General features: G+C 39.3%; 1 protein-coding gene across 7 annotated transcripts in view; it reads right to left on the reverse strand.

Moving 5' to 3' along the window:
• MAP3K7CL (MAP3K7 C-terminal like) overlaps positions 1–16,149 on the reverse strand; it is a 112,820-nt gene that overhangs the window by 45,521 nt on the left and 51,150 nt on the right. For 6 of the 7 annotated variants that reach the window (XM_043508959.1, XM_043508952.1, XM_043508956.1 and 3 more), the window contains one exon: positions 6,095–6,210. In XM_043508959.1, the coding sequence (XP_043364894.1) occupies positions 6,095–6,210 (116 nt within the window). Of the gene's footprint in view, positions 1–6,094; positions 6,211–14,963; positions 15,039–16,149 lie in introns of those variants that run through there. The other variant, XM_043508969.1, reaches the window with a different exon arrangement.

Here is a 16,149-nt window from a genome sequence, read left to right on the forward strand (position 1 = left end):
TAAGTGGGGCCATGATAAAAGCATACAAGTTAAAGAACCACATAGAGAAGATAATTCAAGGGCTTCTATTCTCCCCCTTTTGTATTACAAGGATAAGAAAATGTTAAATGAAACTGAAAGGTGACATGCAAAACTAATCAAAGAAATAGATTAAAAAAAAACAGTAGCACACAACACACAGTTAGCCTGTGCAACACATTGTCATCACTAAGACTAAGAGGAGCAGACATTTAGAGTATGTCCACACCACAGTATACCACCTGCAGCTGACCTATGTCAGCTGACTCAGGCTTGGGCTGCGGGACTATAAAATTGCAGTGTAGATATACCCACCCACATCAGGGGGTGGGTCCCAGAACTTGGAATCCAGCCTGAATGACTACACTGCAATTTCAGAGCCCTGCAGTCCGAGCCTGAGTCTGCTGACACCAGCCAGGTGCAGGTGTTTTATTGCAGTGTAGGCAAATCCTCACATGGCTACTAAGAATATCCAGAACTTATAATAGCAATTAAAAAAAAAATCAAGATCTGTGGGAGGGATATAAATCTGGATACTTCGGCGCATATACCCTCCTCTAACTATGGGAAATTAGAAGGAAACTTTCCCTAAGGACAGATTATCCCATAAATACCGGCTTGCAAAGTTTCTTCCTCTGAAGCAGCCAGTACTGGCCATTATTAGAGCCAGAAAACTGGATTACATGGACTACTAAACTGATCCAATATGGGAATTCCTATGTTCCCCAGGCAAATTGTTTTTGAAATAGTTGTTAAGTGCTGCTTCTCTGAAGTCTCTTAATGTGCCAGTAATAAGCCATCTATGTCAAGGGTGGTTTAGCAGCAATGAGGATGAACACTAATAGAAGCATGGAAATCCCCCATCTCCGGTTCATCTGAATGCTTGTACCACATGAAAGGTTTGTGTAACCAGGGAGCCTTTTTTCTTTCTTTTTTTTTTTTTTTTGATGGGGACGGGGGTGTGGTGGGGTGGTAGAAAAAGAGAGAGTGAACTAATGTGTAAGTCAGAGTATAAGCATACCCTCAACTAGGGGTCTACTACAATACACATAGAGGAAAGGAAGTGAAAAGGTATCCATGGCATAGAAAAGGAACAATCCTAGACCACATTTACTCCAGACATATGTTAGAATTGTTTGGGGGAGGAAAAAGATAAAACTGGCCAGAGCTAATAATACAAAATGTAGCTAGCAACCAAGACAACTCTAATATTTAACTGCATAATCCAGGGTCATTAGCTAGTAATAGTAATATAATAAGTGCCCAAAATAACCAGCCATCCTATCCCTTTCACCCAAAATTAGAGATCTAACACATCTGTCATGGAAATATAATAAATTACAGGAACATAAATTAAATTACATTCACTGATTAAGTGTGGTATATTCTTGTCTCCACACCCCTTTCTTCCTTTTCTATCTATTCTTCCATTTCAGGTTGAATTTGTCCCTTGCCCTACATATCAGAACAAATTCTCTGCTGGTGTAAATGGGCAGAATTCAAATGAAGTCAGAGTTGTGCCCATTTACAGAATGTCTCCTCCCAGTTTTGTCCTTTGTTCTACCCCATAATTCTCATTTTTTGATTCCCCTCATCCTATCCATCTCTCTCATTCCCTCTTCTTCCTGAGGTAACTGCATTCATTGCTCCCACACGTACCATGGTTTGTGCTCTTATTATCTGCCCCACCCACAAAGAAAATGGGTCAAAAAGGCTCCTGCTGTGGAGCACAGCAGTTAGTTTTAGTCCAATTCACCACCTCCCTTTATAGCTTTGTGCTCCTGCCTCCAGACTGCATTCTGTAGTCAACAGCACATTGCAAAGGAAGGGGCTCTGACGGCAGGAAGAGAAGGCAGCCAGGAGAGGGCCCCTAAAGCAACAGGAGGCCAAAAGAGAGACACCAGCTGGTGCTAACTTCTTAGCACTGGCTGGTGGGCTAGCATGCAGGACAAAAGTGAAAACCAATATCGTTAACTGCCCTGCATTTGCTCTAGGTACTTGGAAAGAGGAGAAGGCAAGAGAGACAAATTACACATTATTTATCTTCCATATTTGTAAGGCATCAGTCACTTTGGTATGTAAACACAGTTATGAAGAAAGCATTTTATAAAATAACCCTTTTCAGCTGTAGTTATTCAAATGTGCTTGTGGCACTGACATCTATTTATGCTTATGATTGTGATTAAGTTCCCTCCTTGATAAATTCTGATCTGTGCAATGGCGCTAATTTACCATATCATCTTTACTGGTCTGCGGATATTTTCTTAGAAGTAACAATGTGGAGTATTCTGTTTAGAGCAGACTATCATCTTGTTCAATATTTTGAACACAGAGTTTTGTATCATCAGGCTTCCTGGCAGTATGTATTGCTAGGCAGTGTTTGACCTCTGCATTCCACAGGTAAGCTAATCTGTGGAGAGGAAGTTAAGAATGCTGGCAGGGTAGCCATCTAACATAAGATCTCTTTACTTTCAGTAAAAATGTGAACTGAATGGAAGAAGAATATTGCACAAGTTACTATTTGTTCAAAATAAAAGGGAGAAATCATGTATGTATTTATCAGTTCATTGTATTCAATATTTACAAGCAAGGATTGTATTTGCCTGGCATATTACACTATTATGAATCTACATTTCCATAAATGTAGGTTAAAATTTGATAATATTTTGTAGTATACTTGGGACATCTGCAGTAGTCCCGAAACTGGTGAAGTTTCAGAAAGCTCAGAAAAGACTCCATTTTTGAACTTCTGTCATTCAGACAGATTTTTCACTCCAGCCCACTTCTTTTTAGAAGAGACAAAACATCCCTTTCTTCTAATTTATGGAATATTTAATATCCCATTTCATCCCAGTCAGTGTGTTCCACTCTAGTCTATTAAATTCAAGCAAATATCTCCACTTATATCTTGTTCCCTATAACTTTCAAACTGTTTCTGTCTAGAACAGTATTGTACTATTAAAAAAATTAGTCAACAGGCCAAAAATCTTTTTCTCCTTCTTCTTTTTTAGATTAAATGAATTGAGAGCTGGTAAAAGGTGCTGAACTGACATCCTTATCTGTCTAGGCATTTCTAATGCACCCACCACCATGGTATCTAGGTATCATGTATATCATTAGAAGGCTTATAACAATAGTCCAGAAAGAAATTACATAGACACTCTTGCTTGGATATATTTTTGTATATGTATTTGGCATTCTCCAGAACTAAACATTTTTATGTGCCTATTGCCATAGTATCTGTATATACATAACTCTGCACCCAAAAGACAAATTTCATTCTATCATATGCAGTAAACTATTTAAAAAAGATTTTTATTAAGGAAAAATCTCAAAGTGTGTTTTTCTTGAAAATGTGTGTAGCTCATTCAGGTATGAATCACTTGTAATAAAACATTAATCTCAGCTTTCTGTAAAAAAAAAAAAAAGTTAAAAAAATAAAGGCTGCCTTTTTAAACCTGGGTACCTAAAGTTAGACTCTTAAATCCATAATTTGGTATATAAATATCTGACTTGGATTTTCAGAGGTTCCAAGCATCAATGGCTCCCATTGAAATAATTTGGGTGCTAAATATGGATTTATGTAACTGACTTTAGACAACCAAGTTTAGACAAGTGTGAACAACCAAGTTTAGAAAAGTTTGAAAATTTTGGACTGACTAATATCTGAGGTGGAACCGATAAGTAGTCTCAATTTCTTCCCAGCTAAAGTTACAAAAATACAATGTTAGCAGTTACATATTATGTTATTAATTTTAATTTTGAATTATTTTCCTTGTTTTAGATCTATTCACAATAAATCGGTTCCATTCAACTTCTGGATTAAACCTTCACAACTGGTGGCCCAAATCCCAGAAAATGCATATATCCAAATTTGCACACACAACCATACATTTGGACATGCAGATATTTGTTTTATACATGCATATTTGTATTTGCTCATCCAGAGGCAGGTTATGCTTGTGCAACTTAGGTGGTCAGTTTTGAAAATCTGTCTATCACAGCTTTAGGATCCCAAATTCAATAATCTTTTAAATCATGGCAAGATTTGTTGGATTTTCCATGCCATTTGGTCCATTCTCCACCTTTAGTACAAAGAATATGGCTTTTCCTCCCCAACATATACTTTCAATATACTGACATTGGTGGTACATCCTGACCAACTACTAATGCCAAACAGTCCCTACCTCACCCAGGCACAAAAACCAATTTGTCTCAAAACAGAAATTATAATTTGTTCTGAAAACAATTCTTAAAGATCAAACTATGGGCTCTAACAGTGCATAAAAGACCACATTCTGGAATGTATCCTTAATATCATAGCTCTATCAGCTGGCCTCAGCTAGCAGTCATATCTGTCAGACAATAAAATATCTGTATGACTTAATTCAGGAGGAAAAAATAAGAAATCGCTGCAAAAATCATTGGAATTAATAGAAAAATCCCTGCTAGTAGGAAGTTTGTTCAGGTAATAACTGAGGCCGCAGTCCTGTGATTGCCCCTTTGCTGGCAGATACCTACATCCTTACAGGCTCTAACTGACTTCAGTGGGATTCTGCAAGAAGGCCAGGTGTTCACCCATCTGGACCCACTTGCGGAACTGGGGCTTAAAATCTTAACATTTTTTACAGTTGGATCTCTGCTCAGACCTTACCTTCTTACATGATCTCAAAAGGAATATCCTGAGTTGGGGTATCTGAGGCAGAAAATTATGCTTTTGTGCACTGAGAAAAATCCAAAATCCCATAGCGTCAGAATTAATGGTTTGTTGAAGGATGTATCTCTTGAATTAGCTTTTTATCTGTCACTCCACCCCAATCTAAGGTTTAGTGAAACACAGCTACAACAAAAAGGGCTTTTTCTGTGGGATGGCTGGCCTTTTGTTAAAATAAAACCCAAATACCATAGAACAGAAATGGAAAGTATAGTAGATTTAGGATCTATTAGAGTATTATTTTCAACTGAATTATTCTCACTCTTTCACTCTTCACTGAAAATGCTGAATCATTCTGGTTGTCAACATCTGGCATTTGATTTAACATTAACTACACCTTGGAAGAATCCAATTAGCATCAAAATGTTTTGTTTAATCTGTTTATATAATTGTGGTGATTAACAACTGAGCACCATGCCATAAAGTCAATGCAAACCATTACTATAAAAAGGATGGAGCCAATGAGAACAAACCATCAACTGGATCAGAAAGGTCAGGCAAGAGAATAAACTTAATGTAACTCAGGCAAACCACCCCACCAGGCTAAAGGAAAACAGAAAAAGAGGAGGAGTCAGGAAACGCAACACAAAACAACTGGACAGAGAGGGACCAAAAAAATGATCAAAGGTAGATCTGCCATAATAAATGGGTCTTCCAGAAGGCTTGTCTACATGCAAGGTTGCAATAGTTTAATTTAAGGTGTGACTTTAAACTACAAATCAGAGGGTCCCCAATGTCTTTGCAGAGGTTTAACTAAAGTTCATTAAAAACAAATTTAAGATACACAGAACTAAATCATTCCTAACACTGAAATAAGGGTGTCTATGGAGGGGATTGCACCAGATTAAACTGGTGCAAGTCTGTGTGAATAAGGCCATACAGTGTCCTGAAAGCAGCCAATAAAGGGATTCTGGTGGATGTCCTTCGATGGACGGTTGCATAATTGAGAGCCCTGAATAGTTAAAGTTCTGCTCTCATCCTGGTCATGGCCAAACCTTAGGGCAGAGACATGGCTTGTTCTGTTCAATTGCAGTTATCCCAGGTAAGGGAATAGGGTCACAAAGACCTTCTGGCCTAGATTATGAAGGATTTCTATAGATCCAGATCTTGAACGTTAGCTTCCTCACTCGAACTTTTACGCTTTTAGATTCTTTACTCAAACAAAAATACCATTTTTCTTTAATACCTACTTCTGGCAGCATTTTCCACTTTTCCTTCACTAGCTTGGAAATCATATTCCATGTGAATGGATATGTAATAATTTTAAAATAATTCTGAAAGTTTTTCTTCATGCAAATTACACTTCTTTTCCTTTGAATGTATAAGTAAATACTGAGGTTTCTTTGGAGAAAAGTTACTTACTTTCTTTCTTCCAGCAGTGCAATTTCCTTTTTGACCTCATGATAGTCTTCTGCTATTTGGCAGTGCTGTTTGAACACCTCCATTGATTCCGTAGAGTCATGGCAAGGAGGCAGAGGCTTCATAAACAGAAGGAAAAAAATAATGTAATGCTTCTGCATGTGACTGAAACATTAGAAATAAAATCTTGTCTATTTAAAAACCAAGATCTGATGTGGGTCCAATCCTGTAGTCCTTATTTAGGGAGAACATCTATTTACTACAAGGACTGCAGGACCAGACCAAATGTTATTACTGTTATTTCCTATCTGTCACATGTAAACATAAACCTTTTAACCTTTCAAGTATTTTCATAATTTTCCTTGCCACCTTTGCAAGCCATCAGTGAAATTTGGATTAGAAGAAGGATATTCTCCCTTATACAACATTTTCGTCAGATACAGTGAAGTAATAATGCTAAATTTGGGGCACCAAATATCCACACCACAATATAAAACATAGTATTTATAATTTACTGCAGAATCAAGCAGAAAATTAATTTGACTTGAGGGTGGGAAGAGCTCTAATTCAAACATAAACATCTATAAGATTAGAAAAGGTACACAAAGGAACCATTGGCTAAATAGTTTTGTTTTCATAGACATGCTTCAACACCCCCCCCCCCCCCGGATGCCACTTTATGGAACATGGTCTTACAGTTAAAGAACAGGACTGTCAGTCAGAAGATCTGGGGCCGAGTTTTGCAATTTACTTCCAGGAAGCCAGAATTTCAAACCTAGCAGCCTCTATCCCAGCTCTGCCACAGCCTTTGATGTGACCTTAGGCAAATCTATCTCTCTGTGTCTCAGTTTTCACAACCGCAAAAGGAAACGGACAGTACTTACCTAAGGGGTGAGATGAGGCTTAATTCACTAATATTTGTAAAGTGTTTTGAGTTCCTGTAATGGAAGGTGCTGTAGAAGTGCAAAACTATGAGGACAATGAAAACACTTCTTTAAGAGTATTCAGATAATAGGGACCCAATCGTCCACCATTGAAAGTAATGGAAGTTTTGCCACTGACTTCACTCTGTGCAGTGCTATATTAGTACAGCAAGTTGTTTTTAAAAGAAGAATGTAAACTTTGGAAATCCACTATTGTACATACAGCAAATAAAAATACCCCACCCTGGGACTCTTCTCATGAATTAAAACTAATGTATTGAAAGTACAATTTGGAGGAAGTGGAGGTTGAAGGGTATTGCTCCTTCTAAAAAATGCAACTTAATTCAGACATCAGAGATGAGCCTCACACTTTGTCCATAATACTTGTAGGAAATGTAATATTTTTAAATTGGTAGCCATGAATCAATCAACTGCACATGAACTCCACATAGCATAATTAAGCCACCTGTTTAAATCAAAAGGAAACACTTAAAAATAATTCTTCTACTGTCCTGCTAAGGAGCATCCAATTGCCTTCTGGAATAAAAGTGAATCTATTTCTACCCCTCATAGCTCTATTTGGACTCTTCTATTTAGGGAGGAGTATGCTTTCAGTGACTGTGGCAGGAATGGCAGTGCACTGATACTTGGGTTATTCCTTTTTCTGACTCTGAAATGTTTTGCTGTAGCTAAAGTTACAAAGCATAGTTTTGATTAAATCTACTTACAGAGAAAGAACAAAAGGGTTTTTACCTAATAATGAGTCTCGTTCAGACGTGCCTTAATGAAGAAAAATGGTTGATGTGATGCAGGCCATCTGAATTAATTGTAAGTGGTATGTAGTTTTTAAGAAATTTGGATGTACAAACATTCATTTTCAATACAACATGAGTTCTGAGGGTTTAAATTAAGGCATTTATAATAATACTGCTGTGAACAAGTTGTTTTCAAGAAACCGCTTTGAGTTCAGGTGAGGTCAGAGCCTCAGAGAGGGAGTTTCTCATTCCTCAAGAGGACAGACACAGGGATCAATTTTAAATGGCAGGTCACAGTTTATATGAAAATTTAACATTGGGGAGGGGCACTATCTGCCCTATCTCATATCAGGCATTTCAGGAGGGTCCATTGCTGGGTTTACAGAGCATCTATCATAGAGCTCATAACTCAGGATAGACTTTCCACTGCATACCCCAAGGATTCACCTTGCTCTGCTGAATCCCCTATACTTCCCCAGTATGAAGGGGACAGAAGGTACCAAAGAGGTACCCTGGTCTGCAATGACTTCAGGTATTCCTCATTCCATAGACCTGGGGTCCACCAGTGAAATCCCGTACCTCTAATCTGGACACACCTGCTGCAAATTGGGATGAACTAACACTCTTAGAATTCCTCACATTAAATTCCTACATTTTATACCTGTTTAATCCAACTGTCTCTCCATCATCTATAAGGAAGGTGTAAAAACCCACTAGGCCTCAGCTAATTTGGCCCCAATTGGAAAAATTCCTTCCTGACCCCTTAAACAGGTGATCAGTCAGACCCTCAGCAACTTAAAAAAACCCAATTCCTAAATTATATAAATATAGGGAGACAGGTTGGGTTCAACTACAAATTGGATCAGAGGCCTGATAAATCCCAGGCCAGCGTTTAAATAAATGATTGTAGGAAGCAAGATCCAGTCAGCTCACATCTCTCTAGCTGGTCAACAGGCAATGGAGCAACCAGTGGAGGAAGGGCCTATCCCATGTATATACACTCCATTTTCTTTAAAGCCATCTGGCACCTAGTGGATCTAATCAGGTTTCCTATTTGTTAAATTGGTGGGTGGCAGTGATGATGTTTCCTGGGAAAGGGGTTTTAAATATATTTGACTGTGGGTGTGCCACAGCACCATCTGTATATCCATCCAAATAATCAGTGTAACTTTAACAAGACAAAAATATAGAAGTTGCAGTGTTCTATTCCAGGAGTGCAAGGGTGAGCCAAAGCACAATCTCTGATATCCACCAGAGTAACCAGCACACAAGTTTATCACAACAAAATATTTTACAAGTACTCAGTGAGAAAGCCCCTTACCCATGATCCTTAAAGGAAAATGTTTAGCTTCTTCAAATCTACCCAGTTTACACCAGTTTAAAAACTAAAGCAGCATTCAGTTTCCACATTACAGCTTCCCACTCAAAACACACATTTAGAAAGCTAAAAATTATCTAGTCATTTTAAGACTTCGTAGCTATTTCTCACTTAGAACCAATTGCTGACTCTCAAACCTGCTTCCCTATTATTTCCTCTCCAGAATGTTGCTTTTTTCTTAAAATGACAAGTTAACCCCTCAAAATACATTAACAGATAAAACCTAACAAAAATCCTAAACAATTCATTAGACAACATATTGTTCACATATCTCAACCACGAGAGGTCCCTTCCAACTCGAACATCTAGGAACTCGTCACTATGGAAATTAAAAAGAACAACTGTATAAACCTTCCCCCCCCCATGTAAACAAGCTTTCCTAAGCTTGTAGCATTTCAAAAACCATGCTCAGTCTATGATACAATAAAATAGAATACAAAAGTAACACTTTTTTTTCAGTCCTCAGAACCAAGTGGCAAGCTCTGGATCCTGTGACTTTGGGCCCATTCCCTTTCCTTCCGTGGAGTCTCTTGTTCCAGGTGTGAAGGCTCATGTTTTGATGTTTGCAGAAAGCCTACTATGATTTAGGGCCAGCCCAGCTCTGAGTCCACCACAGAATCATAGAACTGGAAGGGACCTCAAGAGGTCATCTAGTCCAGTCCCCTGCACTTGTAGCAAGACTAAGTATTATCTAGACCATTCTTGACAGGTATTTGTCTAACCTGCTCTTAAAAATCTCCAGTGATCGAGATTCCACAACCTCCCTAGGCAATTTATTCCAGTGCTTAACCACCCTGACAGTTTGGAAGTTTTTCCTAATATCCAACCGAAACCGCCCTTGCGGCAATTTAAGCGCATTGCTTCTTGTCCTATCCTCAGAGATTAAGAAAAACATTTTTTCTTCCTCCTTCTTTACAATTTTACATACTTGAAAACTGTTACCATGTCCCCTCTCAGTCTTCTCTTTTCCAGACTAAACAAACCCATTTTTTTTTCAATCTTCCCTCATAGGTCATGTTTTCTAGACCTTTAATCATTTTTGTCACTCTTCTCTACATTCTCTCCAATTTGTCCAGATCCTTCTTGAAATGTAGTGCCCAGCACTGGACACATTACTGCAGTTGAGACCTAATCAGCGCAGAGTAGAGCGGAAGATTTACTTCTCGTGTCTTGCTTACAACATTCCTGCTAATACATCCCAGAAGGACATTTGCTTTTTTTGCAACAGTTTTATGACTCATATTTAGCTTGTGGTCCATGATGACCCCCACCTTCCTTTCAGCAGTACTCCTTCCTAGGCAGTCATTTCCCATTTTGTATGTGGGCAACTGATTGTTTCTTCCTAAGTGGAGTACTTTGCATTTGTCCTTATCGAATTTCATCCTATTTGCTTCAGACCATTTCTCCAGTTTGTCCAGATCATTTTGAATTTTAATTCTATCCTCCAAAGCACTTGCAACCCCTCCCAGTTTGGTATCATCCGCAAACTTTATAAATGTACTCTCTATGCTGTTAACAGCACGTCTTCACTGGAAATGTTCAAGTGCTCAGCAGCGCTTTAACATGGCTTGTGTAGTCATGGCAGAACACTGGGAGAGAGCTCTCCCAACACTCTAAAAAAAACCCCACCTCCACGAGGTGTGTAGCTCCTAGTGCTGGTGCACTGTCTACACTGGCACTTTACAGCTCTGAAATTTGCAGCGCTCAGGGGGTGCTTTTTCACACCTCTGAGCGAGAAAGTAGCAGTGCTGTAAAGTGCCAGTGTAGACAAGCCCTTAATCATCAATGAAGACATTGAACAGAACCAGACCCAGAACTGATCCATATGGGACCCCACTCTTTATACCCTTCCAGCATGACTGTGAACCATTGATAACTATTTTCTGGGAATGATTTTCCAAATATTTTTTTCACTCACCTTATAGTAGCTCCATCTAGGTTGCCTTTCCCTAGTTTGTTTATGAGAAGGTCAGGCAAGACAGTATCAGAAGCTTTACTAAAGTCAAGATATACCATGTCTACCATTTCCCCACATCCACAAGGCTTGTTACCCTGTCAAAGAAAGCTACCAGGTTGGTTTGACACGATTTGTTTTTAACAAATCCATGCTGACTGTTACTTATTCCCTTATTATCGTCTAAATATTTGCAAATTGATTGCTTACTTATTTGTTCCATTATCTTTCCAGGTACAGAAGTTAAGATGACTGGTCTGTAATTCCCTGGGTTGTCCATATTTCCTTATGTCCTTATTTCCCTTTTTATAGATGCGCACTATATCTGCCCTTTTCCAGTCTTCTGGAATCTCTCCAGTTTAATCGCTGATGGCTCAGATATTCAGTCAGCTCCTTGAATATTCTAGGATGCATTTCATCAGGCTCTGGTGACTTGAAGACATCTAATTTGTCCAAGTAGTTTTTAACTTGTTCTTTCCCTATTTTAGCCTCTTCTGATCCTGCCTCATTTTCACTGGCATTCACTATGTTAGACGTCCAATCACCACCAACCTTCTTGGAGAAAACCGAAACAAAGAAGTCATTAAGCACCTCTGACATTTCCACATTTTCTGTTATTATTTTCCCCACCTCATTGAGTAATGGGGCCTACTGTGTCCATGGTCATCTTCTTGTTTCTAATGTATTTGTAGAATGTTTTCTTGCTACCCTTTATGTCTCTAGCTAGTTTGGTCTCGTTTTGTGACCATCTGAGGACTTAAGTTAGAATGCTTGATTTATTTTTAAAGCTGCATTTGAAAGAGAATATACAATTTTTGAATCTGAGATTCCACAGAAGATACAGAAGGCTTGTTATCACCTCCATCTCCCTCCCAACCCAACGTTATTCCCAAGAATATCTTTTCTGTCTGACTTTTTATTTTATTTGTTTTCCATACTTTGCATCTAGCCACTGTGCCCTGAAATATGGACAATGTCAAACGAAGAGAATTTTATTGCAATAAGCTACACGCTGGGCAGCATGTACACGACATTGTATCTGCTTATACACATGCTGGGCTAGGGGACCTATTTAGCAATCTTCTTTTATCCAGGGGCAATCACACTTCATTCAGCCTTTTTAATTTAATGAAACTAAATTGGCATGCAACTAAAGCTGGTTGAGAATTTCTGAAATTCCCTCAAAACCTTTTTATTTTATTTTTTCTATTTTTGACAAACTTACTGAATAAATGAAATTTTTTGAGAACTTGAAATTTCAGGGAAAGGTATTTGCAAAAAGTTTCTACATTGTTCATGAAAAATAATTCTACTAGCTCTATATGAAGTACAGGCAGACTCATTATTTGATAGCAAACTATTCTCTATCAACCACAGGGTAAAATGGGAGGTTTAATGCTCTGTCCAACTCCCTGGCTGCGAACCAGAATGTTCAGTTTAGCAGAGAGAGTTTATATGAGCCATAATTTCCCCCTGACCTCTGGAATAATCTCTAAGTGCTCTAGCTCGCCAATCAAATTTGGTGAAAATGTTAATTTCTGGGTATCCCCATAGATGTTCACTATGCCTCTCTAGCTTCAGCGTGTGTTCTCAACTATCATCCATGACTAAAAATGAGCAAACTTATCAGTTTTGCCTAAAACTTCCTTGAACGGGGCCTTCCTTTCCCTTACTGGGCCCTCAGGGTCTGTCAAGGCTCCTGTTTGTCTGCAATATGTAATTTTTGTTAGTCTCCTTGAATGACACTCCACCATTTGTCCCCCACCCCAAATTTTGTTCCCCACTTTCTTTTTGGGATGGTGTTGTCCTGTGTCTTTATAATTTAGAATCGCCAAAACAAAGTGCTTTATAAGAAGAAACTGGAATTTGAAACCAACACTGTATCATATTTCTTGGTATTTTAAGGATTGGATGTGCCACTACTTAATGTGCTAACCTTCTCATTTCAGTGATCATGTCGTAGGCTGGCTGGCTCCTTAAAGAGAGTTAGGTCCAGCCCTCCTGTGATAAATCAGCTGCCTCCCAGCTGATGCTGTGAGGCTATGGATGAGGTGAAAGCTTGAAGATCACCTGGATCTCACAAAAAACCTACAAGTAGCTCAGTTGAACCAGAGAGCTACACAGAGTGGAGAGGCTTTTGCAGGAGACCCTGGGTCAGGGGAAAGAACCTGGTTTATGTACGACTCTCAAGCAGATAGCCTGCAGAAGCAGGGAAACTCGCCTTAACTCCCAGACAGATGGCCTGTGGAATGTGATCCTGCAGAGGGAGTAAACAGAATCTTCTGCAGGAACCTGAGTCAAGAGGAGGGAAGGATAGTTTGATATACAGAACTTGTGTTATTTTGAAGAAATAAAAGAGAATCTCTGAAGAAAGGAGGACTGGAATCCTGTAGCTGGAGAGTGTACTTTAGTGCACAGGCTGATTAGTTAGCCCACTAGCTCACAGACCACTACTGCACCAAATCCATCACAGGGCAGGAGAGGTGCTGGGCATCTGGTATCAGAAGTGCCATCTCTGGGGAAGGAAATGGGAAACCAAGAAAAGTTCTCTTTCTTGACCTTCAGAGAGGTGTGGCAAGGGGATTCTGCTAGAATGTTTACATGCAGAAAGGAGAACGTATTTTTGATTTAGGACAGAGAATTAATGAAGGAATAAATTCGTCACCATCAAGCTAGGAGTCTGCAGAGTCAAGTCCTGAAAGAACAAATGCAAGGGCAAAGGCCACAAGCACCATTATCTCAAAGAAGTTATTGCAGTGGTTCAGCATATATCATCTCACCTTCACAGAACGACATGTAATTATTAGTGTCCTGTTGGCTCCCAACAATGCATTTCCACAGCATTGTGCATTTCCACATCCACCTTACTAAAGAGCAGGGAAAAAGAGAACGGGAATTCCCAGAACATGCATTTCTTGTCCTTAAAGTCTGTGCATTTTTTTGGTAATGTTGTTAGGTTGCACTGGCCACCGGTTGTGTCTGGCCTGCATATTAGAATACTTAATCAATTTGATTTACAGGATTTGTGTTGTGTTGTTTAGGTTATTCTCAATACAGTATAATTTCACTATGACATACAGTTAATGTATAAAAGCATATCTGCAACAAAAGATAAAAAAGCAAACAACAAAAAAAGCCACCACCAAAGGAAACTTTGTCATATTTAATAGCAGCAGTTGCCAACATTTAATCCTTCTTATTTCAGCATCATTCAACCTCATTCCCCTGCACTGGCAAAATATGTGCCCACAGCAACTCTCATTTGGTTCACCAAGCTAATACAAGCAGCACTGACTAAAGTCACAGGTTCAGGTGACGATGTTTGTCTGTCCAGCTGTGCCTAATTTGTGGCAAGGCCTAAAACCTCCATAGTTTATTGAACACTTGGTCAGGCTTCCACAAACATTGTACAGAACGCAACAGGCAGACATTCAGAGACCCTGTACTGTATCTGCATGTCAGCAGTCCCTCTGTGTGAGGATACTTGTGCTGTTTCTTTCCGTGTAGTAGGAAGCCAGGCATGATAGCCTGGAGGAAGAGTCTAGGAAGAAGCTACATAGCAAAGAAGAGAGAATCTTTTGGGATTATGCTGTTTTTCTTATTCTAATGAAGATTCTTGTTCAGTGTTTGAAGAAAGCAACTTTCCGTGATTCTTTGCCATTGTCACCTGCCCCTTTGCACTCAACCTTCCAAATCCAAAATACATCACCATAATACAACCACCAAGTTTGTAGCTGAATTGTCCTAGTTTGGGTAGTTGGTAGCACTGCCAAACCCAAGTGTTCAAAAATCATGAGGTTGCCTTAAAAACATGAGATTAATAATAATAATAAATAAAACATTTTGGATTCTTTTTCTTTACCTTCTGTTTGAGGGCTTTAAGGTGCACTCAGGTCATGTTTTCAACTGAAAACATTTTTCAGCTTTTCTCTGCAACCATGAGGGCTAGAAACTTTCATAAAAAAAAAAAAAGCTGAGCTTCTCATAACTCCAGGAGCTGGGTCTTAAGGAAAAACACCAAATACTGTGAGACTCATGATAAAATCATGAGAGTTGACAACAGTGAGTTGAGATATAGCTTCTTAATTCAGGGCAGCAGTGGATACACAGGCTCACCGAGAATACATGTGGGGATGAAGATTCCATTAATATAAATGTTGTTGGATAGCAGCAGCACAGATGTGTCCGCTCCTGAAAAGCCTGGAGTTTATAAAAAATGTTTGCATCATACACTGTGTCTCGCCTGCCTGTGTACACATATAGAGATCAGCTACCCTGGTTATGACTACACTGGAGCTGGAGGTGTAGTTTCCAGGTTGGATAGATATACCTCTGTTCAAGCTAATACGCTAAAAATAGAAGTGTAGCTGCAGCGGGATGGGCTAAGTACCTAGGGTCTTGAATGGGATCATACTTGCGGTGGCTAGCTGTACTGCCGCCCTCGCCACTGTCTACTATTTTTAGTGCACTAGCTCAGGAGTCGGCAACCTTTCAGAAGTGGGGTGCCTAGTCTTCATTTATTCACTCTAATTTAAGGTTTCGCGTGCCAGTAATACATTTTAATGTTTTTAGAAGGTCTCTTTCTACAAGTCTTTAATATAACTCTAAACTATTGTTGTATGTAAAGTAAATAAGGTTTTAAAAATGTTTAAGAAGCTTCATTTAAAATTAAATTAAAATGCAGAGCCCCATGGACCGGTGGCCAGGACCTGGGCAGTGTGAGCGCCATTGAAAATCAGATTGCGTGCTGCCTTTGGCACGCGTGCCATAGGTTGCCTACCCCTGCACTAGCTCAATCAGAGCTAGTGCAAGTATGTCTACCTCAGCTGGAAAGACTCTATGATCCATTAAGCTAGCATCACCATGATAACCCTTTTTGTCAGATATACCTCTGGGCTTGATGTGGAGGGACAGAATGGATATCTGGGTTCCCTCTACACATTCTGCATAGTTTGGGAAGCGCAGTAATGACCTCTTGTGCATTTGCCATGTTGATCACAATGCCCTGCAACATACCTCCGTAACAGCAGCAACCATTATGTACCAAA

Source organism: Dermochelys coriacea, chromosome 1 (assembly GCF_009764565.3).
Source record: "Dermochelys coriacea isolate rDerCor1 chromosome 1, rDerCor1.pri.v4, whole genome shotgun sequence".
NCBI lineage: Eukaryota > Metazoa > Chordata > Testudines > Dermochelyidae > Dermochelys > Dermochelys coriacea.